The following is a 15,260-nucleotide window of genomic DNA, read 5'->3' as shown; positions in this document are numbered from 1 at the left end:
ATACTGTTTATACAGCATGTTTCATTTGATAGGTGTTCACAAATTAATATAGCCTTACGCAGGAATGAGTGTGCAGTGTGTGTAATTGGATAATCCTATATGCGGATCACTGGGGACAGTTCCGTCTGTCTAAGCGAGTGAGTAGTTAGTTACAGACTGCTCTCAACACTACACTGTACACTCGCACCTCGAGTGGTTTTACCGCTCCAACCCGCGGGTGTGCGGATGAGTGATGCCGTCGTTTTGCATCGATGCGGTGCACAACAATAGTTGACCCGAATCACCGTTTGCTAACTTTCGGATCCGCTGTGTAAATCAATGTCATTATTTTTCACAATAATGAACATGGTGAAATGGTGTGTGGTAAAGAGTGTTATTGATTAAAAAAAAAAAAAAAATAAATTGTGTGTTGGTAAAGTGGTTGTAAAATGTACGAGTCAAACAACAGATGATTTTGTCGCTTTGCACCCGATAGTCTGTGGGTGAACCAATGACGGAGGGCTGAAGCTTTTTTCCCCTCCAGTAAATCTAGCAGCGCTCATGCTGTGAGTTGTGGCGCAGCTCAAGGCCTGACCCATTTCCACCCATTCCCGCCCAACTGTCTTCAAAATGGCTCAGAGCACGGCACCAGACTGGGACGACGCGGACGACACGTGCGTGGGGGAAGTCGATGAACGAGGCCCGTGAGGCACTTCTAAGAAACGGGTCAGTTTGCGTCTGGGACCGTACAGATTCACCGTACAGACCGTACAATAAACGTCTCATCTATGTTGTACATTCATTCCTGCTGTTTCCATTTGCTGCTGTGATGTGGACGTATGCACGGCTTTCTGTTGCTTTCCTGCAAAGGTTTGCGTCTACCATAGATGAGCAAGTGTCGACAGCCCTCCTCCAGTGATTACAGTATACATACATGTATATTCACTGTACGTCTTCTTCGCCCGTGGGAGCTTGTACTCCTCTTTGTACTACACAATTATGCCCAAAGGAGCACGGACGTGTGGGCATGAGTATTGTTTCAGCGAGCGTTTGTGTTGCAGTGAGTTTTTCCACAAATAAAGTGGAAGTGCGTGTGTGGCGCGTGTGCGTGTGGGTGTGCGCATTGTCGGCCGTGTGCGTGCGATGCGCGCCTTGCCAGCGGGGACTGTCAGGTAGGATATAGAGATACGGTCATGACAGCATTGCTGTTGCCAGGGTGACCACCCACTCGCTGCACTCGTCTGGCTGTCACAGCGATGATGTGCTAAGCCGTCACACTCTTAAAGGAAGTGATGTCATCGAGTGTCCTGTTTGTCTCTTTCTATCGCAGCTGTTGAGGATTTGGGAATTGTTCAAGCAAAGGACTCCCACTTCTTCTCCAAAACAATATTTGCTTTCTGCTTATTGTTATACTTCAAGTGCGCTGGTGGATGATAGCAGAATTGAGGTTGTTATTGCTTTGACAAGTTACACTGGTTTGTACACAGGCACCAATTTAGTGAATTTCTACAAAGTATCACTTGAAGGCAAAAAGTCCAAGCTCTCTTTCCAGACATGTATGATGCAAAAAAAGTATGTTTTTCTCCCTGTACGAGGGTGATTGCGTATTTTTGGTGAGCTGCATGATATAAAAACTATTCTGCCTGTTATCCGTGTAGATTCTCAGACATTCCTGGTCACGGTAAGCCGCAAAGGTTGAATCGATGCAATTGGACTCTGTTCTTGTTTGTTGCAGACGTTTCACTTTTAAAGCAAAAGGCTTCTTCAGTTCTAAATTTTAGATTGCGCAGTCTCCCTATAGTTCTACTGCCTATTTCCGCCAAACTTCATGACTGGGTTGGTGGCACGGGCCAGGCAAGACTCCATGTCATTTTGTTGCGGTACAATATCTGATATAGAGGTGGATGCAGGAATGTTTTGTGATAACTCAGAAGTAACTGTGTGACTTGCTCCTGGTGAGCTCTCCTCGCCGGCGTGGGTGGAGAAGACGCCTGAGCTGAGTGACTGACTACTCTGAGTGTGAGTGTTTATCCCGAGGTTGTTACGTAAGAGCAGGACTGCAATGCTGGCGATTCCTCAGCTAAGAGGAGGATCAGTCGCAAGCTCACGAGAGAAAAAGAAAGACCACTTTCCAAATAACAAGGCCAGATAGTTGTGCTGTTAACTCTGCACGTGTGTGCGTGTGTAACTGATTGTGGCCATGAGGACTATATTACACCAGCACGTGCGTGATCATAATTGATTTTTAATGAAGTGAGGTTCTCCTGTGTATTTCCTGGGCTGCCCCTCTTTAAATAGAGTGCTAATTATCTCCGGTGCGCTACCAGGAACGGGGGGAAAAAAAAAAAGCAGCATGTTGCCGCCGCTATCATTACAATATTTCATCTTATAACACACAAACACACTCATTAGTGGTTATGAACTATGTGACATGACTCGAGTTTCCAGATTCATCATGCAACAGCAAATGCAGTCCACTAGGTGTTGCTGTACATTTTAAGCTTGTGTGTGTGTGTGTGTGTGTGTGTTGTTGGGAAGAGGCAGACTGGACATGCATGTTTCATTTCTTCAGCCTGCGGGATGGCCCCAAAACAAGAAAAACAGCCAGAGCAACACAAAGACACAATCGAGAATTGCTGCTGTCGTGTCCCGTGTAATGGAACACTCGCTAGATCTCACTTTCCATCCTAACTTTTTTGCCAGCGTGAGACACTTCAGTAAGGCAAACAAAACTCCCGAGCTCCCAGGGGTTGATTCGTTGAGGATGACTGCGGGTGGTGTTTCCACAATATTAAAAATATGAATTGTTTCTTTCCAAGTTAACGAGGTATCTTGAGGGAGACTGAAGGAAACCGACACTTTCTGCTTCCCTCCCCCGAAGCGGCTTGTTAAATGTGAACGCGAAGTCTGGTGCCGGCCTTAGATGTCTTACACACTCTGAATTATGTTATCACTATTCGCCATCCCTTCCACTTCAGTCTGTTTGACATTGCCGCACGTCTCTGAGTGTTCCTCCACGCTTGTAAGTGGCTGTGTGACTTGGAAATCATCTCAGTTTCTGTATTTCATGATCTATTTCCATCTCACGGCAGAACTCGTCTCATAAAGCCGAGAGAGGAACGAGCTTTTTCTTCCCGTCCGCTGATGATGAAAAACACTGCAAAAACTTCTGCTGCTGTGATTGCTGAGTGAATTAAGTCACACGTCTGGGAATATCGCATAAGAATGCTGCTCGGGTTATCTCCCCTGTGTCTCCTCTCATGTTTGCACATCTTACTGTCCCATTAAAATCAAGCAAATGCTCCTCTGCCTCTGGATTCAAATGGACTTGAGCAGCACGTCGTCTTACTTGCATCTAAAACTCCGTGAAGAGCCGCGGACTACGTGCTCTTCTTAACCAACTCATTTTCAGTCACTTTCATACGGCTCGTGTTCTTTGCCTCCTTCTGACTCAGACGTCTGCGTTTTTCTGTCACGGCATCCGAACGCTGTGAATTTGTGATATACTGTGTAGGAATTTTTAAAATTCTAGTTCCTCTGCTGAACCTGAGAACTCCTCGATACTCACTTTTAATTTCATTCTCAGAAAGTGACAAACTCCGTGAGTAATGTTTTGACAAAAGTACTACACTGACCTTACATACAACGCCCCCTTCATTCCTATACATCCCACCCAGATCGAACCGAGCGGACCCCCGCGGGGGACAGGGACCGAGCCGGGGCGCAATTAGCAAACTTCTGCGCATAATTGACGCCCCCTGGAAGTTTAGACCACAAATGCACCACAAACTATAAAAATAAGTGCTTAAAAAAACCGACTTTCCTCCTCAACCTCTGCATCCAGCTAGCTGCTAACTCGCTAGCCTGCTGCTAGCGCTGATATCTTGAAAAGAGGGATTTTATAAGCGTAAACATCAGTTGTTGGGTGGAAGTCGCATTCAGATGATGAATGGACATTAAATTCCATTAGGTAAAGTGATGACGTGTTTCTTGAGCAAATTAGCTTGGCACTGTGTTCAAGGTGGCTTGACATCCGACTGCGCTAGCGCTCGTTGCGCGACCTCATAGATGAACACGAGGCTATACCCGACGCTACAGGATATTTTAACAACCGTCACTTCAGAACTGTTCTCGCAAAGTACATACATGCATACCGTAAATAGTATTTTGCTGTGAAAAAAAGACATTCTGACTTTTTGATCACATCATAGAAAATCACAAGTGGGCGGGTTTTTCTGCTGATAAACGTCGGTTAGGTTCTGGAGAAGACAAAAAAAATCAGCGTGAGGGCGAGTTTACGATTGCCGAACCGCAAATGTGTGCACTTAAGTCATATTCCCACCAAGTGAAATCCAATTACAGTTGAATTCAAATTCAAAGGTGCCATTCAGTTCAGCTTGTCACGGTGCACTTTGGAACACAACGCTGATCAGGTTTGGTGTCCCGCCACAGGTTATGTAGGCGGAATCGTAATATCGGCATCTGCTATGTAAACAGTGTGACATGAAACCAGTGACACAGAGCGTAACTTTCAATGAAGAGGAACGCAACACACTGGCTGTCTAATCCCCCCCCCCCAAAAAAAACATTTGCCGTGCATGAGAAGAGTTCAATTTGATGTCACCCGATCACTGGACTGCAATGTGTCTCGCTCCACCCTTTAAGTACCGTACCACAGGGGTCGATACCCCAGCAGAAGTGGACCCAAAAGCAGTCTGCAGTTATGTTAGTACCCTTCACAACTGGCCTATTTCCTTTATTTAGTCATCTAAACTCATGACGGATGCGTGTTGCCATGCTAACGCAAGGCTTGAAACCAGTCGTGTGTGTGTGTGTGTGTGTGTGTGTTACAATAATAATCATAATGCCACACAGCAGCAATGCCCCCCCGCCCGCACCGCCTGGGGTCCCCCCCCCCCCCCGCCGCCAAACATGTCTTTGTCACACTGTTGCAGCATCTACAGTAATTGGACACATTTACGAGACCCCACGCCCCCCCCCCCCCCCACTCCCTCCCACCACGTATTTGCCTAGAGACCATCCAGCATCTGCTCGCGCTTTAACACAAACTCTTTCATTTTTAATGAACTCTCAACATTTAAAAATTTTGAACAGGAATGAGGAATTCACCTTTTATTTTTTATTTTTATTAATTTTTTTTTTTTATTTAAGCCAGATCACTCGGCTTCTTCAGGAAATATTAACCAGAATTCAATCTCAAAAAAAAAAATTTCTGTTCAGGATTGTAAATAACTATAATTTGACATCTCAGTTAAGAAATAATAATGAACATTACTATTTTTTTCAGTTCATTGTCAAACAGTGAATTTAAAAATTCACGGTTCAAAATATTATTTCAGTGAAAGATTTTGCTGGTGGATGAATCGTTACAGAACCTAAAATGTAGCAGAAAACTTCCATTGGGTGGTTGTCTGTGTGTTAAGCGCTTTACATGCATATTGCTTGTCACAACGCCCGAAAAAATCCGTCGTCATCGAACCGAGCCCAACTGTCTTCAAGCACAAATGTACAAACAGTAGAGAACCCCCCCCCACACACACACACACACACCACCCTCCCCATGCTGTGTGTCAGAGGGCATGAGCTTGTCCAGCTTGCCATGCAGCCGCGAAGCACTCTGGGTAATTGCTCAGATAGCAGGTCTGGGATCAGCTGCAGTTTGTTCAAAGACTATTGTGCTGCAGTGTGATTGGACACCACAGAGAGGGAACAGAAGGGGGCCACTGGCTGTTATCCAGTGCATCGATTCTCACACTCACTCACTCACACACACACACACACACACACAATTTGCAACACATTCAAATATGCTTGAATGCATCAACGACTGTGAACTGCTTTTGAAAAAGCAGACATTACAGTACGACATTCTATGCTTAACCCCTTCCCCTCCCAAGACACGCACAGTCTCCCACCCAATGCGGCATGTGTCCTCAGATGGATAAGGGGAGAAGGAGGCGTGGGAAAAAATCCACAGGGTAAACCCAACCCCTGCCCACACACACACACACACACACACACACACACACACACACACGCACGCACCGAGTCTGCCCATCTGCCTCTCATGGTCACTGTACATAATCACACACAGGCGAACACTCGTGCCCTTCGGTGACCCGTAGGACCCTGACAGCCTTTGACCTTTCCTTAAGCACCGAGCGAACGCATCAGAGTGGAACGAGTGTGAGAGGTCTGCATCTGGCCATTACAGTCCCGAAGTCAGCCATGAGAATGTACACACACGGAGACAGACGGACAACACACGCACACACATGGCTCGAAGCTCTGTCTTTTACCGCTCGCCGTCATGACTCGGCCCTCGCGTCAGCGCAAGCGCATGTGCGCGCACTAAGCTGAGCCGCAACGCCGACGGGAGTGCTCGTGTGCAAATTTTCCTTGGATTGAGGCAACGAACGCGCAGGAGAAAATGTTTACACACACCGAGTGAGGTCCTTCCCTCCTGCGGTGGGAAAATAATGTTTGTTGGCGTTGGCCATGTCCTCATCCTCCTTCAACGCTCCTCCTATGGTGTTTCTCTTGAGTCTAATTGTAGATGACAGTGTGTGTATGTGTGATTGTGTGTCTGCCTTTGAAGGGGGAAGGGAGAGAAAAAGGTGGCTATCCCAGCGAAGCCGAAGAGGTTAGAGAGACGAGTAGAGAAGAAGGGAGGGACATGCGTGCAAAGACAAAAAGTCTTAATTTCTTATTTAAGGTGTAAGGACCGAGCGAGCAAGCCGGTAAATGCAACTGTAGCAAAAAAACGAAATACATCATTTTGAGATGAAGAGCAGGAAGAGAGAAAGTTTACTGCATCCGTTTATGCAACACTTAATAATACCTGCACACTTTCCGCCCAACAATGCATCTGAGGTGACGCTTGCATTCATAGCAATAATAATAAATAACAATCACTTTGAATAATCGAGCACTTTTCAAGGTACCCGAGAATGTTTACTAATGTTTACCATCTATCTCTTACAGCCATTGTTGTCAAATCGTGGTTTCACTCTCATTATGTTCATGACGACAATATACTTTTCATTTAATCGAAACTTGAGCGTCATTATGCGGTGTTTGCTGATTGGCCGCAGGGAGAATTCCCGCGATTCTACTTGCCTTACAGTGACGCTTGTGTATCCCCTTTCAAACGCCATACTTGTTATTTCTTGACAAAAACAACTTGAATCGACTAGAACAGATTGTTAGTTTTGTCTTTCATTGCGCTCGGGTGAACTTATCTTGCGTGAAACTAGCGGTCGGCTCCAATGGAGACATCACAAGCAATCGAAACGCGCTTAGCAAAATAGCACACAATAAAGTTGCACACAGCCCACATAACCCTTAAGTGATTCCGCCAAGGTATTTGTCGTACTTTGGTTGAACTCTTGATTTATTTATTTTTTTCACACTTAAGTGTGACTGTGAAAGCCATCTTTTCCCCCCCCCCCCCCCGCCCACTAACTGAATCTTTTTACACTTGACTGCCTGAAGTTCGGATTCTTCCACGGCGGCTGCGTGTGGTTTTGTATTCCTGCGAGCGAAGCCAGAGTGAACACGAGCATATGAATGAGAGGAGCCGATGCGAGCGTTCGAATGCACGCGTGTGCGTTTCTGTTGAAGTGCAGGAGCCTGCGATATGTGGGCGCGCGCGCGCGCGCGTGCGACTGTGTGTCCTCTCAGGGATGGCCGCTAATAGCTCGCCTCGGGCAACAATTTAACTCAGCCTAACAAGGTTCTCCCCAAAGTGGCCCCAGGGGCATCTCTCGCAGAGGCAAAATTGATCACAAAGACTCGCACACAGCCTGCTTCTGCTCTTCACCTGCTTTCTCTCCATCTCTCTCTCTCTCTCCATCTCTCTCTCTCTCTCTCTCTCTCTCTCTAGTGGCATGATTTAACAGAATACATTACCAACGTTAAATTGAAGTCGAGTGAGTAAAAGGAGCGGCGGTCTCGGTTTCATCATTTCATTCCCTTTGCCAAGGAAGGATAAGAGACCTCGTGTCAATCGCCGGCAACTGTGTGTCCTTAGCAGTGGTTGTTCACACTCTCTGACACACACACACACACACACACACACTTGCGCTAAGTGAGGTTGTTCAAGGGAGAGAGAGAGAGAGAGAGAAGGGGATAAAGAGAAGGAAAGATAGTCCTAATAAGAATCTCTTCAATGGGATTACGAGCACTAAAACAGGCTAATCTTTGTCATTAAGAAAAGATGCGCTTGGCTAAGTCCCAGGCTTATTGTTGCAACGTGTAAGTGTCGCACCTGCCAGCGCAACACCTTCACACTCTTAGATTACACGGAGCGACTCATTGCATCTGCTCGCCACTTGTAACTTGAGGGAGTTCACTCGCTTTTTTTTTTTTCATACGGGAAGCCGTCTTATTTCCAATGTGTAGATATGCACATTCGTAGAACAAGCGGTGGGAATGTGAACGTGACGCAAAAAAAAAAAAGGTACAGTAAATGGAGTACTGTAATCTGATTTTGAGTTAGATAAGCGGCGGTTTCCGAGTGTGGACTTTGGACGCCGCCGTTATGGGCGCAGGCGTTCGTCACCGCTGAGGGCAAATACGGTTTGCAAATGTGATCTGATCACATGATCTCGCATCAGTACGTGTGTGTATGTCTACCATTTCGACTGAAGGTCCATTTGGCGCATCCGAATGAACTGCATAGCCTCCACTTTAGGCACACTTTTGGGAGACACACTCGCATGCGGGCTTACTTTATTATATAACCCTTAAATCTTTTAATTGCTCTCCTTTCTTATCTCAGTCTCATTCTCCTTCCCTTCTTTTCTCTTTTATCGGCTGATTTTAAATGCCCGCGTTAACATTTGTTCACTTCAAATCAGCTCTCCATCTACAAGTGCGGAAAATGAAATCATTTCACACATAATCTGGTCGAAATGAAGAACAAAACAATAATTGCTGAAACCCCACCACTTAGCATTCTTCTTTTCGATGCTCTAGAGTTTGATTTGCTGGCCACGTTTGCATTCGTACTCTATTTGCGGTCTCGAAACTTTGCTCTCTGTAGCTGCTTTGACACAACTAGTAATGAAAAACACTAATACCATTTGGTGTTCAGCTGGTCTGCATTTGTTGGTTCCCCCCCCCCCCCCCCCCCCCCCCCCCCCCGCTCCAAATCTTTTCTTCCAGCAACACGTTTGTGATTAAGGAGCGCCTCCAACAAACTTCCCTCCAAATCTGAGAAAAATGTGAATATTGAATATTTGTGTAGCTCTACAGAGACAAACTCCCTTCCTGGATCAGTAAAATTGGCATAAGAGGACTTATGACTTGCAGGCAGATTTAGAGTTTAGGAGTGGTTTGGGTTTGAAAATCCCCCCTGGCGTAGATAAAGTGGCTACACAAACTCGAGTGTACCATATAGCCCACGCTTTGTGTATATTTAGATTGAAAGGGGGGGGGGGGGGGGGGGGGACCGAGGAGAAAAGGGGGGCACGGTTCGCCTCATATCCCCGAGATAGCGACAGCGGAGTAAAAACCAACATGGAAGTCTATGCCGAGCACATGCTAAACAAACATGAGCTATGATAGCGGCTCAGCGGGCCCACAGGACTGCCGTCGGGCAACAGACACACACGCAGCGCGCTCGGGAGGGGTAGGCTGCGGTATCGCTTCCGCTTGTATCTTGCCAGTGGGATACGAGTCCCGCGTGCGTGTTGCGACAGCGGCCGAGCCCGAGCTCAGTCAGTCGGGGCTGCGTTGAGGGATTAGCGATGCGGCCTGCACGGGCTCGGGGTAATCTCTCCTCTCGTCTTACATAACACTCGCCATTAGTCAGCACAAACACACAATAAACAACACGATCGACGCTAACCGAGTCCGACAACAGACTATTGCGTCTTCTGCGGCATGAAATCAAGCAGTCGCAGTGGTAATCGGTGATTTGGTGTTTTCGAACGTGAAACTACTCGTTCGGCCCGAATTAGGATGCTTCCGCTGCTGCTCCGACACCATTTGGGTCGTCAGTGTACAGCTCGAGTTGTAGGGGAAATGGGAACATGTTGCTTACATTATGGTTTCCAGCGACGTCATCCGAGTGACGCGCCATAGATTTATCTGAGCTGACCGCTTCCGTTGGCTTCGGTGAAAAATCCATCTCGGGGCGCTTCGGAATCGGACAGATCGATGCACGAGCCTCCACGGCAAAACAGGCTGGGACTAATTCGCATTGGCACGAGGCCGTCATGCGTAGTGTCCGACTGTGTGTGTGTTAAGTGATGCTATCGGTGTGTCTGATGGCCTGGGAACAGATACACAAATATAAATGGCTTGTGTACAATACGTACAGCATCAGCACACCTCACAGGTGTGTTGTTGTGACACCTTTGACCTCAGCCTGTCCCCAACTTGCGTCGTGTTCCCTTCTTTCCCGCTGAGAAGGCGTGTGGGAGATTGTGATTGAGGCATATCACTGACGCAAACTGCACTTCGACCTTCCCTCTCCCGCCCAAAGATTCCCGCTGCTTCGGCTACCGCGTGCTGAACTCTCCGACCTATCGTGCAATCGAGGCGGCTCACCCGTCTGACGCTGCGCGAATGCATTTTTTTTTTTTTTTTTACATGGCTTCATTTACTTGTAACTTCATATTGAAGGTCAAGCATCACGTTGAATGCAAATGTTCCTTTCTAAACCATCTTGCAAAGCCACATTGCCACATTTTCTGAAATGCGGAAAAGGCCCAGGTGATATTTTTCTGTCCTGGCCTGGCATCACAGTCAGTCGGAACTTCCGAAGTCGCGGCTACTGTTAAATGATCATTACCGCGGCACGGGAGGGGGCTGTATTTTTGTATAACCTTGCGCTTGTGAGCACATTTCCATGTAAGGACAGCTGAGACGCACACACAGGTTGAGAGCGGGGGGCGCGCTGCCCACACTGATTTAATCCTATCTGACAAAACCCTTTCGGGCGTGCAGAGCGAGAGAGGAAGATGGAGAGAGATAGAGATGGAGAAAGAGGGGTGAGAGAGACGCTTCAGGGGCCTCCTCTGCTAACCGTGGCTGCAAAGTGAAAGCTGGAGCTTTCCGGAGAAAACCCCCCCACCCGCCTCCCCCTCGAAGCCACCCCTCACCCCCTCCCATGCACACGAGTGGTCGCAAGGCCAAAATGCAAGGTGCACGACAGAACCCACAGTTTGCCCGTTTTTTTCTTTCTCTTTTTCTGGCTCGAGGTCGGTGATGACCCGAAGCAACGGCAGAAAATCTAAACACAGAAAACATGACAGCAAACAGATGATGCAGACTCTCGATGCAGTTCTTGGGGATTAGTTCGAATTGAATATTCCGATGATGTTTGGAATGGAATGCATTATTGCCGCTGTTATTTCTTGTTTATTTTTAAATGACATGGTTTTGATTTTAGTGTAATGCCACATCAAGTAATATGCAGATATGATCGCAAACTAATGATTGGTAAATAGATCAACTATATTAAGAAGATAAACCATATATTGTGTGTATACGTCACCATCCACTTTATGTGACTCTTTTTACATAATTACTTTACATAATTCAATGTCAGCATTTTTAAAATTCAAATAATGAATTCATTCACCGATTACACCAACAACAATCGGATCGAATGATGATTATGCATATCTCCGCAAAGTTTCGTTTATAATTGGCCTAAGAGACAAAATTCAGCGACATATGTTCCAAACGTTGCATGATGCAATTTGGCCTAAATTGCCCGTTAAGAGTAAGTATGAGTGAATCCGCAAATGGATGTGAACAAATATGTAAATATGCATACACAATATACAACACTGTTTTATATATAGTCTAATATGAGAAACAAATGGGCGAGTGAGAACGTACGCAGGCCTGTGCGCGCGTGCGTGCGTGCGTGTGTGTGCGCGCGCGCGCGAGAGAGAGAGAGAGAGAGCGAGAGCTGACAACATGACATCGAGGTTGAACTTGAACATGCCGGACGCCCCGCGGATGGGAAATGGGTTAGTGGAGCGCCGCACAAGTGGCCCCGACATCCGAGGCGCTTTTTGGCGCGGCCCCGAATCAGCAAGAAACCCTTCGCTGTTTCCTGCGCGTAACCCCGACCGGCGGCCATGCGGGCGAGCTGACGTGGATCTGACCGAAGTGATGAATCGGGCGCCACTTTTCATTTCCAATCGCGCGACGCGTGGACTTGTTCGCCTGCTCCTTTGAATCAACTTCTGCACGCTCGCTTCATGGTGAATCGCGGCGAAAATTGACTTGACAGTTGTTGTTGTTTTTTTTTTTTTTTCTTCTTCTTTTTTTAAATCTCCCCCAATAAACTTTGAGCGTCCAACATGACAGGGCGCGCGCGCGTGCGTGGAGCCGGTTGCTCTTACCTCGCATGGTGTTGCTGTTCCGCCTCACTTCCCACAGCAGCAGTCATGAAGAAACAAACACAAACGCTCAAATAAAAAGGGGGGCGTCTCGGTGGGCAAGATCCTCGGTTAAAAATAACAACAACAACAACAACAAGAACAACAACTAAAAGAGCGTCGACGAGCGCTGGCTGGCCTGATCGGAGGCGGCCCGTGCGCTAAAAGCATCCCAGAGCGAGGCGCGGGGAGGCGGACGGAGGTCGTTCGGCGTGTCGCTGTGCGCTCGCTTGCGTGACATTTGCGCTGCCGCCGGGATGGGAGGCTTCCACTCTTTTCTGCCGGCTGGGGGAGGGAGGGAGAGCGCGCTGGCGCGGAGAGGCTTTGCCCGCCAGCTCCCATTGGACGCGAGCACTTTACGCTCCTCCCGCTCGCTCGCTCGCGCGCGCGCGCGCACAGGCTGAGCGCACTAATACGTCGCCCTCCACATTTAATCGGCACAGTACTGCACACACTGTTGGTTGTTTTCAAACATGCACACACCCAAAAACATGTCAACCCTTTATCGTGGTCAGATTTTCTCACTCCTGGACTGAAAGAGATTCGTGTCGATTTGGCTCATCAGATATTATCACAAAAAAATACCAACTGATTTCAGCCACATGTACATACTGTACATACAAAGCAATCATCCATTTTTTGTACCGCTTCTCTTCACGCGGGTCGCGGGCGTGCTGGAGCCCACCCCAGCCGTCGCCCCGAACCGGTCGTCAGCCAATCGCAGGGCACATACAAACAAACAACCATTCGCGCTCACATTCACACCTACGGGCAATTTAGAGTCTTCAATCAACCTAGCCTGTGTGAAAACTCCACACAGGCGGGGCCGGGATTTGAACCCCCGCCCTCAGAACTGCGAGGCAGATGTGCTAACCAGTCGCCCACCTACAAAACAATCACATTAAATAAAATGATTCTAAGCACAGTTGGCTACTGGATAACTGCACGATGCAAATTATTTCATTTCAAATAGATTGAGAGTCAATTATAACTACCAATCCATCTCTGGTCAGTTTTAGAGCTCCAACATTTAGATGAATGCATCAAACAACATCTCTTTATAGTACATGACATTCACTTTTGAGTGGATAAACGTGAATTTAAAATATGCTGATTTGTTTCATTATCATATTATTGCGCTGCGTCAAGTGCGCAGTTAAAAAACAAAAATAAAATAATCCACTCCGAGCTCAATCAGGTAAGCAAAACCGTAGACACGCCCCTCAGTATGATACCTCAACTGACAATCGCGTTGAACTGGCAATTACAGCTGTTTTGCAACCCAAAAGCCCTTTATATCGCTGCTGATTGCCAACTTGAATTGCAATCGATACACCGTCGCAGGCCATTTAAGACACCGAGAACGGAACGGTGACGGTGCTGATCTCGTGTACGTGCAAGCTAATGATCTTATGTCACAGAAAGAAGAGCAGCTCTGATTTCACGACCCGTCTCCGGTGTCCTTAGGGATGACCAATTGTGACCGTCAGGAAGTTATACTCGGTACCTTGGAGACCAATGATTATCCCAGTGGTGTGCGTTAGTGGAAAGTGAATTTCTGACATTTTGCGTTCATTTGTTGTTATTTGTGAATTTGCAAAGTAACTGTTTCCATAGTTTTTTTCCCCTGATGATGTGGAATAGATGACAGGAGCCCAATATGAGCGAGGTTCTGTCACCTCTGGAGCCCACACTGACTCCTGGTGACTTCCAAGTTCTGGAAGTTTGAAGTACATGAGAAAAGTTGAAAGGTGAAGGCGCACAAACGTGCGTGTTGTCCCGTCTGTGCCGAAAAGATCTCGTGCCGCCACGGCGGGTTAGCGTCACGCCCGGCGCTCAACATCTGCCGTTGGAGCGGTCGTCTGCGAGCGAACGCCACGGATGCTTCCGTCAGTCAGTGCGAGGTCGCGGCGAGGCAGGTGTGGGATGGAGCCACTTTCAGCCCCGGTCTCTTAGCCTCTTTAGTTGCGGCCCACGGAGAGAGAGACACACGACCATAGAGAGAGAGAAACTGCCCCGAGCGCATCTCCACTGACCTACATTTTATCTGTCGCTTTTTTTCCACTCCTCCTTTTTTCATCCCTTATTTCCCCCATACCAACAGCTCCGTACTTGTGATGTAATGACCAAAGCAAGCGTGATAAAATCCCAGACTGGTCGGGATGAGAGGAAAGACAGTGAAGGACAGAAAGGGGGAGGGGCATATACTTAGCTCTTTAAAATAAATGAATCCCATTTTGTCATGTGATTTAAAAAAAAAAAAAAGATGTCCTCATATGATCTGTGTGCAGTGTGGACTTTATTAATGAATTGGTGAGTCCAGTAAAAGGGATTACCCTCTATTGGAAACTCTTCTTCCAGAACAAGAAGAAATAGCCGATCATTTCCTGTAAACACGTCCAAGATTGTAGATTGTGCGTTGAAAGTGAACAAGGAGGCAGGACTCGATGAGATCTGGAGTGTCCATATGGCGGTAAGAAGGAGGAAGGGAGCAGGAGAAGCAGACCGGGCCATGCCTGAGGGCCCGACTTGGACGAGGAGAAAACCGCATTCTGCGCAGAGATGCAATCTCAGGCCCTCTGCATGTTCCTCAGCCTGCTTCTTCTTTTCCTTTTTTTCTTTTTTTTCCTTCTTCTTCTATGAACTCATCTGTCCTCATCAGTCCCCAGCCTCTATCTGTGTTCCTAGAATTGCAGAATTATTCATCGGTTTTGCTTACTTTCTTCACACAGCTTGATGGTTCACAAATGTGGGCCAAACCCAACCCCTGGCTTTTGCTTTGCTGCTTTCGGAACCGGATTAACGCACAGGTTCAAGGACCGGGCTCCAGGTATGCAGCAGGGCCCCTGTTCAAAA

At 47.3% G+C, this 15,260-nt stretch overlaps 1 protein-coding gene and 1 long non-coding RNA gene across 3 annotated transcripts in view; one reads left to right on the top strand and one right to left on the bottom strand.

Annotated features, from left to right (window-relative positions):
- Positions 1-12,703, bottom strand: part of rorb (RAR-related orphan receptor B) — a 24,454-nt gene extending 11,751 nt beyond the window's left edge. The window contains exon 1 of the mRNA XM_061768621.1: positions 12,369-12,703. Within this exon, the coding sequence (XP_061624605.1) occupies positions 12,369-12,375 (7 nt within the window). The 5' untranslated portion in view covers positions 12,376-12,703. The remainder of the gene's footprint in view (positions 1-12,368) is intronic.
- The window catches only part of LOC133475579 (uncharacterized), an 18,064-nt gene extending 2,804 nt beyond the window's left edge, over positions 1-15,260 (top strand). Inside the window, exons 4-5 of one of the 2 annotated variants that reach the window (XR_009787875.1) lie at positions 524-705; positions 3,072-3,181. This is a non-coding gene — a long non-coding RNA (uncharacterized LOC133475579). Of the gene's footprint in view, positions 1-523; positions 706-3,071; positions 3,182-15,136 lie in introns of those variants that run through there. The other variant, XR_009787876.1, reaches the window with a different exon arrangement.

This window comes from Phyllopteryx taeniolatus, chromosome 3 (genome assembly GCF_024500385.1).
Source record: "Phyllopteryx taeniolatus isolate TA_2022b chromosome 3, UOR_Ptae_1.2, whole genome shotgun sequence".
NCBI classification, from domain to species: Eukaryota; Metazoa; Chordata; class Actinopteri; order Syngnathiformes; family Syngnathidae; genus Phyllopteryx; species Phyllopteryx taeniolatus.
This window is presented reverse-complemented; position numbering and strand designations above follow the sequence as displayed.